Genomic DNA, 17,480 nt, shown 5'->3' on the forward strand with positions numbered 1-17,480 from the left:
TGTAAAGGTGACTATAAGGGTGTTATTTCATGTCTACAGGGCTCTAATAATGTTAAAACTATGGCTGTGAATTAGCACACATGCACACAAAACTGCAGTGCGTTCAATGACTGTCAGACAAAGTGAGAATGAAACTAAATGACAAAAACTGGGCTCTCTACCGGTATATAATATTTTTGGAATAAAATAATAGTCTGTATTTCCGAAATTAATCTGAATTTACCCCAAAATTTATGTAGTTATTTACAAAAAGATTTTTTAAAGCACTAAACCCAGGTTTGGGTGGGGTTAGTGAAATTAAGGTTAGTAAAATCTGTCCTTTTGGTATATACTTTATTTATAGCCATCTATGAACTTAACAGTACTATTACTTTGCTCATAAGCTAATAATAGTTAGCTGTGGCTGGTGCATGCACATCATACTGGCAACATGCTGCCCCCTAGTGGCATGGTTGTAGTGTTTGTAATATGGTAATATTGGCACAATATATAAAATAATCAGGGTTAATAATTTAATTAGTAATTAATAATTAAATAATTAATAATTTAATAAGCTGTTCGTGAAAATATTCAGTCAGTGATGCACAGTCAAAGACATACAGTGATATTCAACCCAGGGGGAAAAGAGGACATCTAGTGGTCACTTGCTTGCACTGCGTTTCCTGTACATTTGAGGCACATACTTCGAAATCTTTGGCTGAAAAAACAATTTTAAAAAGACACTAAACACTACTGAAAAATACGTGTAATATTTTATCTTCTAATATAACTCACGTTAAACTACATAAAGTAACCAAAATATGGATATGTCATCATAAAGTGATGCGGTACACGTGTACACAACTGCAAACTACAACAATAATTACAATATTAACTTAATACCTTGTCTTTGTCAAAGCATCATTTTACATTCAGTGACTGATATGTGTGACGTAATAGACTAAAATAAGGGTTATAAATTTATTTTAAAAAGATATTTGATAAACTCTTTAATACTAGAGGCCCTGAAACTGAAGTTGAAAAACATTTATTTAGCGTTATTTTGTATTTTAATAGCATACGGTATGCAAAAAAAAACCTTAAGAACGTATTTTTGTTGCACATTTATTGTTTCTGTAATTTACTGCTTTTCATAACGAACTAAAATACATTATTTCGTGTTACTATTCCGACAAGAAACAACAAAAATGGAACCTTTATGTATATACGTATATATGTACATATATATTAGCAACACGTAGCTTGTTTCCATTTTTATCTTTAGTCTTTTCTTATTTTGTTTTTGTATTATTGTTATTTCTTTATTATTGTTACTTTGAATAATCCATTGTTATGAATAAAGGATTAACGTATATATATTGTAATGACCCGTGGGGGTATTATGTGTTATGTGTTGCAATGGAGAGATAAGTTCCGGGGTTGGGAAGGAAAAGTGGTGACGGACAGGAAGTGAAGCAGAACCCGCATCATTGTTCTGGACCTTAATAAAAAAAAACTACTGTTGTTACAATATTTTAAACTACGAAAATGGCGGCTTTTGCGCTCGGTTTTGATTGGTTTAGGAACTTGTCACTTCCGTTTCTGGTGTTTCCGGTGAGTCCCCGCCCCACGGTTGAAATGAAAATGACTTTTTGAAAACAACAAAGGACCCTTTGTTGTGTTGTTGTGTTTAGTATTCTGCCCGTCTGGTCTGGTATTTAGCTGAGTGTAGAGTGTTACAATATTTAAAACTACGAAAATGGCGGCTTTTGCGTTCGGTTTTGATTGGTTTAAGATTTTGTCACTTCCGTTTCCGGTGTTTCCCCGCCCAACGGTTGAAATGAAAATGCTTTTTTGAAAACAACAAAGAACCATTTTGTTGTGTTTAATATTGTGTTATAGTTTAGTTGTAAAGCGTAATAGAGAGAAATACATGTAAAAATATATAAATTTTAATTCATCCAGTGGGCGTGTCCTTGCCGGCTTTTACATACGCCATGATTGTGCCACAGGCGACAGAAGCAGCAAGTCATCCTGACGGCGGTAATTTCCTTTTCCAGCTCCTGGGCTGTACTTCTGCTCGACCGGAGCAAGGTGCAGTCTTAGTCGGCAGCGAGTGGAAGAAGTTGTGTGCTTGTGGCCGCGTTTCTTTGCCATTTTACGCTTCCTGAAAGCAAATTACAACACATGGATACTCCAATTGTGAACATGGAGGCGAAGAAGATGTTGCTGAGCCACGCGAAGACCTTGAGGCTTCACACCGGGAATTTGGTCAACAGAACTCGGCTGAAGAAGAAATGTCCGTGCTCCCCCAGCGAAGAGGTAAACTCTTACCGTTGACGTCGGTGTAATAAATCCATATTTAATGAGCTAGCAGCGCAGGTGTGGAACTAACGGCTAATGGCTGGTCGCGTGCACCAGTGCCACCTGAGGTGGGGTTGGGGGTCACATGACTGAGTAAACATGACGCGTGGAAAAATGCATGCAGACTTTTCCAAACCTCAAACCTGTTAGTTAGCTAGTTAGCAGAAAATACACCATACTTATGTGTTGGATATTTTCAACTTACGTCGAATAGCTAAGGTTGTTTACCTTAATGAAACATTTATGGGACCTTCTGCAAACCTTTGGGAAGAATATTTCATTTCCATTGTGCAAATAATGCAACAGGAATGTTAATGCTTTCTTATATATCTGGCGGCCAAACGTGGATTAATGGCATAATCTGGGAGAAAGTATGACAAACTTCAAGTTGAAGTGTTGAGTTTAGAAGGAAAGGCAAGAACCAAGGAACTAAAAAGTGGCTACAATATGACGGATGAAGTGCTGTCACTTTAAAATAAGGTACACCAAAAGACAGTAGTTACAAAGGAACCTATGAAGAACTAATGAGAAACCGAAGACTAAGACATACATTTAGAGTAGTTACTGAGGAACTAAGGGACCTACATTTAGAGTAGTTGTAGCAGAACTAATGAGTAGAGTAGTTACTGAGGAACTAAGGCACATTAACTTAAAGTAGTTAAGGAACTAATTTACTGAGCAAATAGTGAATAGTAGTGGGAAGTTACTGAGAACTGAGGTACATTAATTTAGAGTAGTTGCTAAGGAACTAATGAAGAACTAACAAGGAACTAATTACTAAGCTACATTTACATTCGTTACTGGGGAACTAATGAACTGAGCAACTAAGTAGTAGTTGCTGAGGAACTAAGGGACCTATGTACATTTAGAGTAGTTACTGAGGAACTAAAGGACCTACATTTAGAGTAGTTACTGAGGAACTAATGACTAGAGTAGTTACTGAGGAACTAAGGGACCTATTATATTTACTTACTGAGGAACTAATGGGTAGAGTAGCTACTGAGGAACTAAGGGACCTATTATATTTAGTTACTGAGGAACTAATGGGTAGAGTAGCTACTGAGGAACTAAGGGACCTACATTTAGAGCAGTTACTGAGGAACTAATGGATAGAGTAGTTACTGAGGAACTAAGGGCCGTAGTACATTTAGAGTAGTTACTGATGAACTAATGAGTCGATTCGTTACTGAGGAACTAAGGGACCTAAATTTAGAGTAGTTACTGAGGAATTAAGGGACCTACATTTAGATCAGTTACTGAGGGCCGTAGTACATTTTGAGTAGTTACAGATGAACTAATGAGTCGAGTAGTTACTGAGGAACTAAGGGACCTACATTTAGAGTTGTTACTGAGAAACTAATGAGCAGAGTAGTTTCTTAGGAACTAAGGGACCTACATTTAGAGTAGTTACTGAGGAACTAATGAATGGAGTAGTTACTGGGGATCTAGGGGATCTACGACATTTAGAGTAGTTATTGAGGCACAAATGAGTAGAGTAGTTACTTAGGAACAAAGAGACCTACATGTAGAGTAGTTACTGAGGACCTAATGGGTAGAGTAGTTACTGAGGAACTAAGGGACCTAGTACATTTTAGAGTAGTTACTGAGGAACTAATGGGTAGAGTAGCTACTGAGGAACTAAGGGACCTACATTTAGAGTAGTTACTGAGGAACTAAGGAGGTGCCGTGCATGTCTGGATCTCCGCTATGGATCACTTATATTTGATTACCGAGTAAATGCATGATGCAAGAAACACTTCCTGTCTCTTCGTGCATTCCATGGGGGTATTCGTCCCGGACCACCACAAATACATCAATGAATGTATGGGAATGTATACTGTAGGTTTCCCCAGTGGGAAATATTCCTCATGTAAAAATCCCCCCCCCCCTCCACAAGCATCCAGTGGGTGTACACATACACAGTAATGCTATCCTTCACAGCAACTCGCGCTCCAATGACTTCATCTGTCCACGTGTTGCATTCCTCACAGATGGCTTCCACACGCCCGTCTTTTCAGGCATTGATAACCACTCAAAAGTGACTTGACATACTTTGATGGCATCCGCCCAATAAACGTACAGTACTGGTGGAGAGCAACATGTGGTCCAGATGTTGCATAAAGACATTCCTTCTTTTGTCCACGCCTGCTAACCAGACCTTCTCTTCCAGCTTCAAGAGTGCATTCAGGCTACGCTGAGCAGCTGGGTGTCCACGACGCAACCCCTCATGGAGGTGAGGTGACCTCGGCGGGGTCAGACGGCGGTCTGAGCGGCCGTGTGTTGTTGACTTGTCCGATCATGTGAGGATTCTGACGTGATGAACTTCAAACGATGCCTCCAGGCGTCCTGAAAAGAAGCTGTCACGGCCAATGTTCATGCAGTGGCGGATATCGGTCAGGAGGCGCCATTCCAACAGTCGGGGTGGGACGGGGGACGGGGTGGTCGATTCATGGCCACCTTGTTTGGCGGTGGAATGTCAGCATGCTTTGATCATACATGGATATCCTAAGGGAGCTTTTTTATCTTGCTGACCTCAGCGAATGTGCTGTTGGACTCAAATGGCAATGGGCGGGGTTTAACGTGTGCGATGCGGCCATGCGTACGCTACACGAGTCCAGCCAAGTCCTTAAGTCATGCTTGGTAAATGTTTGCTAAAGGTACACATCCTATTCCGCTTACCACCATAATGTGCTTCATGCAGATTCTTTTTAGTTGAATAAAAAAGACACAGGCCTCACAGCTAGGAGACCCTAGTTCAATTCCACCCTCTGCCATCTCTGTGTGGAGTTTGCACGAATGAATGAATGAATAATATTAATATGAGGCTGCACGGTGGTCGAGTGGTTAGCACGCAGGCCTCACAGCTAGGAGACCCAAGTTCAATTCCACCAATTGCATGTTCTCCCCGTGCATGCGTGGGTTTTCTCCGGGTACTCCGGTTTCCTCCCACATTCCAAAAACATGCTAGGTTAATTGGCTAACTCCAAATTGTCCATAGGTATGAATGTGAGTGTGAATGGTTGTTTGTCTATATGTGCCCTGTGATTGGCTGGCCACCAGTCCAGGGTGTACCCCGCCTCTCGCCAAGAAGACAGCTGGAATAGGCTCAACATAATCGTCCATCCATGTTTAGCTATCTATCTCTCATTGCAAGTTAACTTGATTGCAATTGTTGCTGCTCAGGGTGGCCCAACCACTTTATTTTCCGCCTTTATTTTACCCCCGCGTCTCGCCCGATGACAGCTGGGATAGGCTCAAGCACCCGCCGCGACCCTCGTGAGGATAAGCGATAGAAAATGAATGAATGAAAAAAAGACACAATGGCCGAAATACTTTTTAGTTGAAGAAACCAACCTTGCTTTTCTTGTGGTTCAGGACCTGCCAGACACGCTGGACTGCAACATCCCCCAGGCCACAGACGCCATCATACCTGAGGAGAGGGAAGAGCTGAAGGTTTCAGGTCTGTACTGGTAATCCTTGTCTTACCAGTAAATACTGATGAAAGACCAAGATGGCAATGGAATGCTCATGAAGTTTTTCTACTTCATTTTTGCTGATTGGAGCGTGAAACTGTTGGTTTTTCACATTTTATGACGTCCTGATTTTAGGGTTTTTATTATCTGTGATCCAGAATGATCAAAACGATTAAGACTTTATTGATTTCACACTCGACCGTAATAAACACATATAGTAGAAGTAGACTTCCTTATTTAGAAAATATAAGTATATATAAAACCTGTTAATGACCTCATTATCTGAAACTTGTGGTTGCGTGGTTTAACACGAGATTACGACATTTGAACTACATTTGTAGGTCAGAGAAGTGGAAAAAGCATAATCGGTTAGCTTTAATAGAGAAAATAAGCTATTTAATACATAAGTTTCTATAAATGAACCAGTCATGATGTGCTATATATATCACTATATTGACACTTACTATGGTACCCATTATGGCATTGGATGCTCATATCACCGTGTACTTCGGTACGTGAGAAAAAAATAAAAATAAATAATAAAAAATAATTACAAAATATAAATTAAAAAAATTAAAAACACATTTTTAATTTAAAACATTTATAAAATCAAATTTAAAACAAAAACTAACAAAAAAAATACAAGGATGAAGAGTCTTGATGTCTTGATGTGCTATATATATCACTATATTGACACTTACTATGGTACCCATTATGGCATTGGATGCTCATATCACCTCCTACTTTGGTACGGGACAAAAAATAAAAAAACAGAAAAAAAAACTAAAATAAAATTAATAAAATAAATTAATGAATAAAATAAATTTGGTAAATACAAACATGAAGAGTCTTGAACCAGTCATGATGTGCTATATATATCAGTAAATATCACAAAAAATATATATATTTTTTTTTAAATGAAGTTAAAAAAATAAAAAATATAATATAAATATAATATTAAAATAATTTAAGATAAAAAATATAATAAAATATAAAAACAATAATTTGAATTATATTAGGAAAGCAGGAAGTGAACAAATGTAACAGTTACTGATTGTAAAAGTACCAGATGGAGGGGTAGGATTTAATAAGCTTTGCTTCTTCCTACTCCTTTTGGACATGTGGAACTGGGAACTGATTATGGGATGCACTCAATTGTAATCTGATGCATGTTCAAATGAAATAAAACCATTACCATTACCATAAATGACTTCAGGATGGATGGACAGGAATTGATGTTAGTTCAGCTGGAGTACGGCCATAACAGAACCCTGTGTTATAATGAGGATTATTACTATAATTATAATTATTGCCTGTTATGAGATAATTCAAACCTGTAATAATATCAAGAGCCCAGCCAGAAATCGGTATGCGGATCAAAAAGATCAGGAAAATCAGGCAAAAGCTGAAAAGAAACAAACAAAAAATAATTGTTGACAAAGACGGCGTGCGTTAAAGCCAGCGTAGGCTACAGGTCACCAGTGTCCTTGAATGCAGGGGCCCCGCCCACAGATACCACACGGGAATGCACAAAGATAAGATTTAATGACGTTATTAACGGCTAATGTGTGCATTTGTTCCGTGCAAATTGATTCATGCTAGCACACTGCCAGTTAGCACACACGTCAAGCAGCCACGCCCGTCTTATTTGACCTTCTTGTTTCGTGTTCTTCCTGTCTTAGTTTAAACAGTACATGAGGAAACTATTTCATGAAGATTAATTTGATCGCTTTAATATCCCAGCCACCAAATTACACAGTTTTGTGGGAAAAGGAATCAGTCGTTGTGGACCACGGCTTTAACTTGAAATTTTTAAACTGGTTTGTATTTAGTTCCTTTACTAATGTTTATGCTCGAACATGCTTCATTTAGGCCAGGGGTCTCAAACTTGGGTCTCCTAGCTGTGAGGCCTACGTGCTAACCACTCATCCAATGTGCAGCCTCATATTAATATCATTCATTCATTCATTTTTTTTCAAACCGGAGTACCCGGAGAAAACCCACGCATGCACGGGGAGAACATGCTATTGGTGGAATTGAACTTGGGTCTCCTAGCTGTGAGGCCTACGTGCTAACCACTCGACCACCGTGCAGCCTCATATTAATATCATTCATTCATTTCTTTCAAACCGGAGTACCCGGAGAAAACCCACGCATGCACGGGGAGAACATGCAAACTCCACACAGAGATGGCCGAGGGTGGAATTGAACCCTGGTCTCCTTGCTGTGAGGTCTGCGCGCTAACCACTCAACCGCCGTGCAGCCCCGATAATTATCAGACATCCCTAAAAAAAAAAAAAGAAAAAAAAAAAAAAGATGAAATACAGCCATTAAATTGCACACAGAAAGGGGCGTTGCAAGTGAGGGAGAGAAGGAGAAAGAGCATGTTCAAAGATCCAATCTTTACCCTTCATGACGGTCCACTTTCTGAGCGTTTTACTTCACTTTCACTTTCTTTGACGCACTTCCGAGGTAATTGGTCTCACCCTTGAGAGACGTTGCAAAGGGGAAAAAGTTGCCTCATTAGAACAAGTACGGAATTGATCAATGAAGTATGAAATGTAGTAAATGTAGTGACAAAAGCCACTAAGACTCGCTTTGCTTTCCAGCCAAACTCTTCCTGTTTGAGTCGGGTCAGTCGTCCATCAGCGACGCCGTGGAGATGGGTAAGCATCAGCACGGCGTTACAAAGAAAGACATGGCGGTGCTCACCGCTCCCTCTCGCCGTCTTCTCTCTAGCCTGCCAGACGCTGGCCGTGTCCCAGCTGGACTCGGTGATCATCGCGCCGCGCGGCCTCCTGGGCGGTGACAGCCAAACCTTGGCTCCCCTTCAGCCGGTGTGGGAGGAGCTGGAGGCGCTCGTGCGCAGCCGGAAGATCGCCGCCATCGGCACCTCCGACCTGGACAAAGACCTGCTGGAGCAGCTCTACAACTGGGCTCAGGTAACCGCTGGTCTCCATTTGGAACACAGGAAGCTGGATTTGATCAATGTTTTAGCTAACATTTAGCACAGGGGTCTCAAACTCAATTTACTTGGGGGCCACTGGAGCTCGGGTCTGGGTGAGACTGGGCCGCATCAGGTTTAAAAAAAAAAACGCATTTATTAAAAACAAAAAAAATTTAAAAACGGTAGCCTTCAAGTTATTTCCTTTAAACTTAAATAGCCAAAAACTTACCACTTCCACACAGATAGGGAGGATAACAGTTATTTAACCTTTAACATGAACATTAATCAAACGTAATAATTTTTTTCTGGGTACATGATACCATACAGCATCCATATCAAACTAACATTAAACTTTCATATCAAGGCGGGGGCCTCAAACTAGTGTCCTGCGGGCCACATTTGGCCCGCGGGCCGCGTGTTTGAGACCGCTGCTCTACGTTATGTAACCTGTTGACTTAGACTGGCGAAGTCTACTGCGACCTAAACGGTAGCCTTCAAGTTATTTCCTTTTAAACTTAAATAGCCAAAAACTTACCACTTCCACACGGATAGGGAGGATAACTATTAACAGTTATTTAACCTTTAACGTGAACATTAATCAAACGTAATAATTTTTTCCGGGTACATGATACCATACAGCATCCATATCAAACTAACATTAAACTTTCATATCAAGGCGGGGGCCTCAAACTGGTGTCCTGCGGGCCACATTTGGCCCACGGGCCACGTGTTTGAGACCCCTGCTCTACGTTATGTAACCTGGTGAAGTCTACTGTGGGGATTCTGAAAGTAAAAAAAACAAAACAGAAAATCTGCCTATTTAAGCTAATTTTATTGCCTAAATGAAGCATTTTCAACAATAAAATAGCTGAAGACCTAACATACAAATGAAGGCATTCAGAAGATGCGTTCAAAGGAGTGATATGTAGTATTCTACACTGGTCACTAGGTGTCAGTAATGTTATATAGAGACAATGACCATCGTGGAAAGTACTGTGCAGAACAGGAATTTCTAAACAATGTGTCGTTTTCTCATGTCTACTGTATGGGGCTATTAGGAGTCTAAATGTGACTATAGGGGTGTTATTTCATGTCTGGAGGGCTCTAATACTGTAGAAGGTCTGAAACAGGATTTTGAGACCCCTGATTTAGCATATAAGACTTAGTTATTACTGTTGCCATGGTAGCCATAGTGTTAGCATTGTGTTATTTCTATCTGTGTCGCTACGACAACCAGGTCAAGCCCAGCAGCAACCAAGTGAACCTGGCATCCTGCTGCGTAATGCCCCCCGACCTGACCGCCTTCGCCAAGGAGTTCGACATCCAGCTCCTGACGCACAACGACCCCACTGGTGCGATTTCCGATTTCTGCGCATTGTCGCCGCACATGCTTGATTATAGCACCTTCGTTTCGGTTTCGTCTTTGCAGAGCTGATATCAGCCGCCACGTTCCAGGAGGCCATGCGGGAGGGGACGCAGCATCTCAGCGTGGGCGACTGGAGCCTGGAGTGGGTCCTGCGCTACTCCGTCATCGTCAAGAGCCGGGGCATCATTAAGGCCATGGGGTACCTGTTCAGCGCCAGGAAGGCGGACCTCTAGCACACGCCTGACCGGAAACGACGACGATGACGACTACGACGACACATGCAGATTTGTCTCTCTGTTTTTTTTGGAACGTGGATGCTGCCAATCAACTTGAACTGTGGACTCAGTTTACTGTAAATTAAGCGTAATGCTGCACAGTTATCATCCTATTTTTACTTCTTTCAATCCGAACATGGAGTATTCATGAAGGCCTCAAGACACTACTTCACCTTTTCCGCTGATACAAGTTGCTTTTTCACATGATACAAGCGGTCAGGCACCAAAGTTATACCTCCAAATGCCAGCCATCGATGCTACCAAGACCCCATGTGACAAAAAGCAGCCGTTATTTGTGTCAAACTTTATAATACGTCTTCTCTAAATGTAGTTTCAGGAAGTGAATATGGCCTTCTAACGTGTACTTTTTACCGCTGGACGACATCTTTAAGCGTCTTAACTGTTGAAATGTGAAGTGCCTGGCAGCGGATCCTCATTGTCCTCAAACATGCTTTTGTCGCCATCTAGCGGTAAATGTGTATCATTACAGTGCGTGAGTCAGGTATTTTTTTCCAATATAATAATTTGCAGCATTTTTGTAAAGCTAAATGACAAGTCTGATTTTACTCATGCATGTGAAATTTGCATTCCTCAATTCAGAAAAAAAAACATTCTGAAGTCGATATTGTTATACCATCGATATTGAAATTTAATCTCTTTTGTCATGCTAACATTTTACTGATTTGTTGAGCATTTTTGTGATTTGGGTTATTATGTTATCTGTGTGTGTTTGTTTTTTTTAACAGCTCCAGTGATGGTGGAATGCATTTTTATATTTATGAATCATAAGTGATATGATCTGGAAAGTGACTAAAGAAACTCTCTATTGTACCGTAAACATATATCTGTAAATCACAAATGAGCTTTATTAAAATATTACTCAAATATGCGTAGTGTTGGTTTTCTTCGGTTTTTCTTACTTTTATTTAATAAATGATTTTAAACACAACTTGACATATGAATATACAGTACGTCCCACAATTAGTAGCCGAGTATCTTGTATAGATTGCTTTGGTCTAGTCTAGTTGTGAGAATTTTGCATCTTTAAAGAAACTGTTTCTTTTGGCTTGCCTCCCGAACGGCTCCTTTTGAGTTTTTTGTCGCTTGACCAAAATATGTTATTTATTTGTAATGGAACATTATAATTATTATCCAGTAAATATTTAAATCATTGAATAAGCTAAATAATTTTTAAAATGTTTATTAATTGGCGTTGGGTTATCGGCAATGAGCAGTTCCACACACATGTTTATTACTGCTTCATTTCATTCATGTATTGAACGTCTTTATCCGGGTATTTTATATGTTCTTCTGTGCCCAGTGTGAGTTAATTGAGCTAAACATGTACACCAACAGAAAACACAGAGCAAAGCAAAAACAACTTTAAACACTCCAAACGTCCGTCACATTATAGAATTGACTATCTGAACCGAATCATTCTCGAACGACCCATAACTAGTTCCGTCTCCAAACCGGAAGTAAGTGTCAAGCAAGATGGTGGCCACCCGGAGGGGCGTTCGCGTGAGTTCTCCGACTAAAACAAACGTCGAACAGCCCTCCGAAGATAAGGTAAGTTTTTTAGCAATGTCAATTTAAACACCACACTCCCACGTTTGGCTTTAAGTTGTTTTTTAGAGCACTTTTTGCTCGTGTCTCGATCAGTTGATTTTATAGAGCGCGTGGCTGCCCTAGCTCACGTGGTCTGTTTGGTTTGTTAGCTTCGAACATTTGCTACGACTTCAATAAATAAGTATTAGTTATTTCTCGATTAACTAATAATGACCGATAATACACTTGAACAATATAGTTGTTTTTTTTTAATGAATATCAACGACATGTTTTTTTTTTTACATGACTCATTTATTTCGTTGCAGTTCGTTATTATGGGTTTGCATGCGTAACAATTCACAGTAACTGAAGATGGTACAAGATCTCGCGAGATTAAAAATGTGAAAAGACTTGGTGCGGATATCATGCCCGGTGCTAGCTTTAGCCTTTTACATTGAGATTTAGCACTATAGCATTATAGCATTTAACAAACAATGTAATAGTAATCATAATAAATGTACTGTTATTGTTTTTGTTGCCATTTTTGTTGTAATATTTTCTTCTTTCTTCATCACGCAGGCCACTCCATCCACTGGAAGAAGAACCAGGAGTGCTGCTCCACAGGTGGACAACCCCACTGTGAGCCAGCTTCAAGAATCCGATGTGTGGACGTCCACGTTGAAAAGATGCACCAGAGCCTCCAGACTCCACAGCCCGGAGCAGCCTTGCACTCCCGTGGGCTCCATCCACGAATCAGACGTATCCGACCTGGAATCCTGCTGCTCCGATGTGAACGTCGGACCTGTGAGACGAAGCAGCAGAAGGAGACCTCCTAGTAAAGTAAATCAAGAAGATGACATTTCCGAAGCGGAGTCGTGTTCGTCTCTCGTCCTGAAAAACGTGAGAAGCACAAGGAAGATGGCGGTGGACAAGAAGTTAGCATCCAGTAGCTCTGCGGTTTCTGATGATGAAGCACCAACAAGAAGCAGGAGAGTCCATCACACAAAAGAGTCAAAGTCAGACGCGGAATCCTGCTCTTCTGCGGTATCGCCCACAAGAACTCGCCGCAGCACGAGGAAAAAACTCATACCTGACCCAGAACTAGAAGATGAGACCAAAGACAGCATGGTGGACTTGGTTCCTGAGTCCTACCAGAGAGTGACTCGAAGTCAAAGAAAAAGCGTTGTGACCAGAAGGTCCGCCAAGAGACCTCAAGAGGACTCTGAGTTTTCCGACGCTGAGAGCAGCACTTCGAGCGTCTTCGAGGATTCTCGCTCTGAAGTCCGTCGAAGTACCAGAAAACGAAATCCACCACGCCCCATTCCCATGAACCTGGACGAGGTCTCGGTAGGTTCTCCCACACTGAGAAGGACAACAAGAAGAACGACGACAGCACCTGAGAAGTCATGTGACTCTGAGAGCTTTGATTCCGGTCCAGACTACAGCGTCTCCACATGGGACAAGACCCGATCCTCCAGGTCTAAGACTGTGGAGTCGGACTCCGACGTAACCGAGGGAGGCGGGACGCCTTGCAGCAGCCGCAGCGGATCGGGGAGCAGCCGGCGCCGCGCTCCGGTGTCCATGATGAAGGAACTTGTTGTAGTTCTGGAGAACACCGTCGAGGAACTGATGGACAACTCGGTTCTGGAGAGCACGGTGGTCGCTGAAGATGCTGATGGGACGCTGCTGGAGGAGGACGCGACCAAAGCTGCTCAGATGGAAGACATTGCACCTGAAGATGAAGAAGAGAAGAAAGCTCCACCAAGGAATAGTAAAGAAGACTCTGGTACTGAGGCTGCAGTGGCGTCTACAGGAAAGCACGGCGAGCTGTCTGTTGAAGACCAGGATGAAGACGCCTCGCCAGTGGAAGTGGAAACCGAGGAAACGGAGAAGAAGCTTCAACGTGCCTCTGACGACAAAGCAGACCAGCAGGGCGAGCCGTCTGCTGAAGAACCTGCTGAAGAACCAAAGGAAGGAGACGCCTCGGTGGAAGTGATGGACGAAACTGAGGCTTCTTCCACACAGCCGAGGAGTAACGATGTGGAGGAGGAGATCATGAGCACGCAGACCAAAACCCCACATGATGTTTCAGGAGAAAGGCTTGGTGACATGGAGGACACGGCGACGTCTGAAGCTCCACCGAAACACGAAAAAGCTTCTCTTAAAACTTTCAGCCTCATGGTGAGCAGTGACGATGATGATGATGATGATGATGACGAAGAAGAGGAGGAGGACTACATCTCAGAGGAAGAGGAGAATGGAGGAGAAAGACCAAGTATCTCCAAGAAGCCCAAAGACACGATGGAGTCCGTGGAAGGCTTGTTCATGGTGGACACCAGGACCGGGGAGGACGTGTATGAGGACTACACGTTGGAGCGACTCACCAAGGAGGAACTGGTTGGCGGGAAGCACGACGACGACGAGGAGGAGGAGTTTGTGGACGAAGAAGGAAGTGATGACAACGGCGAAGCAGACCTCAGCTTGACGAGCGAGAATCACTGGTTGTAAGTCCAACACGTAAAGACCTCCATGGTCTCATGGAGCTCCTACAGGAATCATCACACTGGGGTGGAATATTCCAGCCTGGGCTCCATCTGATCCGGGATCAGTGCTGGGTTCCCATACCAGCCTGATTTACCTTTGGGAACCTGCTGATGAAAGTCAGCATATGTAGCTACAAAAATGTCAGCAAAAGTAGCCAGAAGAATATCAGCAAACGTAGCGAGAAGAACATCAGCAAATAAAACCAAAAAGATGAGGTAGATAAAATATCAGTAAAGTTAGCTAAGGGTATCAGCAGAAGTAGCCAGAAGAATATCAGCAAATTAGCCAGAAGAATATCGGAAAATGTAGCTAGAAGAACATCAGCAAATAAAGCCGAAAAGGTGAGGTAGATAAAATAATATCAGTAAAGTTAGCTAAGGCTATCAGCAGAGGTAAGAAGAATATCAGCAAACGTAGCCAGTAGAGTATCAGAAAATGTAGCGAGAAGAACATCAGCAAATAAAACCAAAAGGTGAGGTAGATAAAATATCAGTAAAGTTAGCTAAGGCTATCAGCAAACATAGCCAGAAGAATATCAGCAAACGTAGCAAAAAGAATATCGGCAAATCTAGCCAAAAGAATATCAGCAAACGTAGCTAGAAGAACATCAGCAAATAAAACTAAAAAGATGAGGTAGATAAAATAATATCAGTAAAGTTAGCTAAGGGTATTAGCAGAGGTAGCTAGAAGAATATCAGCAAATGTAGCCAGAAGAATATCCACAAACATAGCTAAAAAACTATCAGCAAACGTAGCTAGAAGAACATCAGCAAATAAAACCAAAAAGATGAGGTCGATAAAATAATATCAGTAAAGTTAGCTAAGGGGTAGAGGTCGCTAGAAGAATATCAGCAAACGTAGCTAGAAGAACATCAGCAAAAAAACCCCAAAATGGTAAGGTAGATAATAATATCAGTTAGCTAAGGGTATCAGCAGAGGTAGCTACAAGAATATCATCAAACGTAGCTAAAAGACTATTAGCAAACGTAGCCAGAAGAATATCAGCAAACGTAGCCAGAAGACTATCAGAAAATGTAGCTAGAAGAACATCAGCAAATAAAGCCAAAAGGTGAGGTAGATAAAATAATATCAGTAACGTTAGCTAAGGCTATTAGCAGAGATAGCTAGAAGAATATCAGCAAACGTATAGTATTTGTCTCCACACACACAAAAACCGGTCACAACATGAAAGTTGCCGGGCTGCCACAAATACCTACTTACCAGTATAGAGGGGTTGACTACAGCCACATGTTAAAAAAAGAACAGGAATGACGATGTCTTGGTTTGCTGATATTCTTTTGTCGTGGTTGCGTAATAAAGCAAATGGAGGTCAGCTAGCAGAATGGCAGTGAAAGGTCGACTCCCGCACGCCACGGTCAGGGTGTCGCTGTACCAAATGCGTCCCATGTCCGAATCCTGACGAGTCTTCTGGCGTGGAGCCGTTTGACTCGGATTAGGAGTTGTTCATTGAGAAATGATCCGTAACTCGTTCGGTTTGTGTAGGAAGAACATGTCCAGCAGCATCGACCCGGGCATCGACATGAAGCAGCTCGGCGGTCTCTACATCACGTTGGACGGTGGCAAATCAAAACCTGGTCCCGGTGCTGCCAAGAGACCCAAGAAAAAGAACAATTCCCAAGATGAGGTAAAATACCCACGTCGATTTCACGACTCGGTTCACGGCGTCCATGACAGCCGCTGCTTTTCTCGTTGCAGCTGATGAAGAAGAGCGTGATGGGTCCGGACTTCGAGAAGAAGGACTCAGTTCCTCCGTACAGAGAATCCAAACAAGTCCTGAAAAAAAAACACAGAGTAAGTTGTGGACCTTAGAACCTCTCAGAAGATCTGCAGCACCGTTCATCTCAAAATCTCCTCATCTTCTCAGGTGGAGCGTGAAAAGTCCACAGGTGACAGCTGGTTCAACATGAAAGCTCCTGAGCTCACCAAGGAGCTTCAAGGAGATCTTCAGCTCCTGAAGATGAGAGGATCCCTGGATCCGAAAAGGTTCTACAAGAAGAACGACCGAGATGGCTTCCCCAAGTACTTCCAGGTGTGTGTGTGTGTGTGTTTACCTGTCGATTCCCGACCATCATGAAACTCCGTGTGGATCCAGGTGGGCACTGTGGTGGACAACCCGGTGGACTTCTATCATTCCCGCGTTCCCAAGAAGCAGAGGAAGAGGACCATGGTGGAGGAGCTTCTGGCCGATGCCGAGTTCAGGCAGTAAGTCCTAACCCACGCCGGACGACAGGAAGTGTCCTCCAACGTAAACAGGAAGATGACAACATGGCAACTCTTCTTCTCTTTGCAGCCAAAACAAGAAGAGGTACCACGACATCGTAGCCGAGAAAGCGGCTCAGGCGGCGGGAAAACACCGCAAGTTCAAGAAGAACCGATTCCATAAGAAATCGGAGAAAGTCAGGAAGTGAGGCGGCCATGTTTGTTGTCAGGAACAATCATATTTAAACCTGCACACAAATCATTTTTCCATAAAAGGATTTATTCATTCGTGATCATGTTGACTTGCTGGTGGACTTTCCCAAGCCAACCATGGCACAGACTTGATAGCAAGACCAGCTTAATTTTAAAGTAAATGTATCTGACCCTGAACTCTAAATGTACCTGAACCCTAACCCTAAAAATACCCGACGCCCCCCTGCTGGGTGCTGACATTAAAGGGTGTATTTCTAGCAAGAAGTTGCTGTGGTCTTTGTTTGTTGGTACGTGACGTAGCGATGTCAATACGTGACGTTGAGTAATACGGGAAAATACATTTTGGGAATGTATTGTTAATGAAGTTGTACAATGACAACTTCAAAGTTCAATAAAATCCAACACGATTTTTACTTTTGTGATATTTAAATAAAAACTAACAATAACATATAAAAAAATAAACTATAAAATATATTTAATACAAGCTTAATGAGTATCGTTTTGTTGTCCCTCCAACCCTAATACTCTAGCCCTAACCCTCTAAACCTAAA

At 42.0% G+C, this 17,480-nt stretch overlaps 2 protein-coding genes across 2 annotated transcripts; both read left to right on the top strand.

Annotated features, from left to right (window-relative positions):
- Nucleotides 1-1,876: 1,876 nt before the first annotated feature.
- On the top strand, nt 1,877-11,273 carry gclm (glutamate-cysteine ligase, modifier subunit). The gene is made up of 7 exons (XM_058072787.1): nt 1,877-2,301; nt 4,514-4,576; nt 5,719-5,803; nt 8,426-8,482; nt 8,556-8,758; nt 10,001-10,115; nt 10,193-11,273. The coding sequence occupies exons 1-7, from the start codon at nt 2,167-2,169 to the stop codon at nt 10,360-10,362; spliced, it is 828 nt and encodes a 275-aa protein (XP_057928770.1). The 5' UTR covers nt 1,877-2,166; the 3' UTR covers nt 10,363-11,273.
- A 555-nt stretch (nt 11,274-11,828) lies between these two features.
- On the top strand, nt 11,829-17,249 carry dnttip2 (deoxynucleotidyltransferase, terminal, interacting protein 2). Its single transcript, XM_058073863.1, has 7 exons — nt 11,829-11,973; nt 12,532-14,456; nt 16,000-16,141; nt 16,213-16,308; nt 16,382-16,546; nt 16,610-16,719; nt 16,808-17,249. The coding sequence occupies exons 1-7, from the start codon at nt 11,899-11,901 to the stop codon at nt 16,923-16,925; spliced, it is 2,631 nt and encodes an 876-aa protein (XP_057929846.1). The 5' UTR covers nt 11,829-11,898; the 3' UTR covers nt 16,926-17,249.
- Nucleotides 17,250-17,480: the final 231 nt, after the last annotated feature.

Source organism: Doryrhamphus excisus, chromosome 5 (assembly GCF_030265055.1).
Source record: "Doryrhamphus excisus isolate RoL2022-K1 chromosome 5, RoL_Dexc_1.0, whole genome shotgun sequence".
NCBI classification, from domain to species: Eukaryota; Metazoa; Chordata; class Actinopteri; order Syngnathiformes; family Syngnathidae; genus Doryrhamphus; species Doryrhamphus excisus.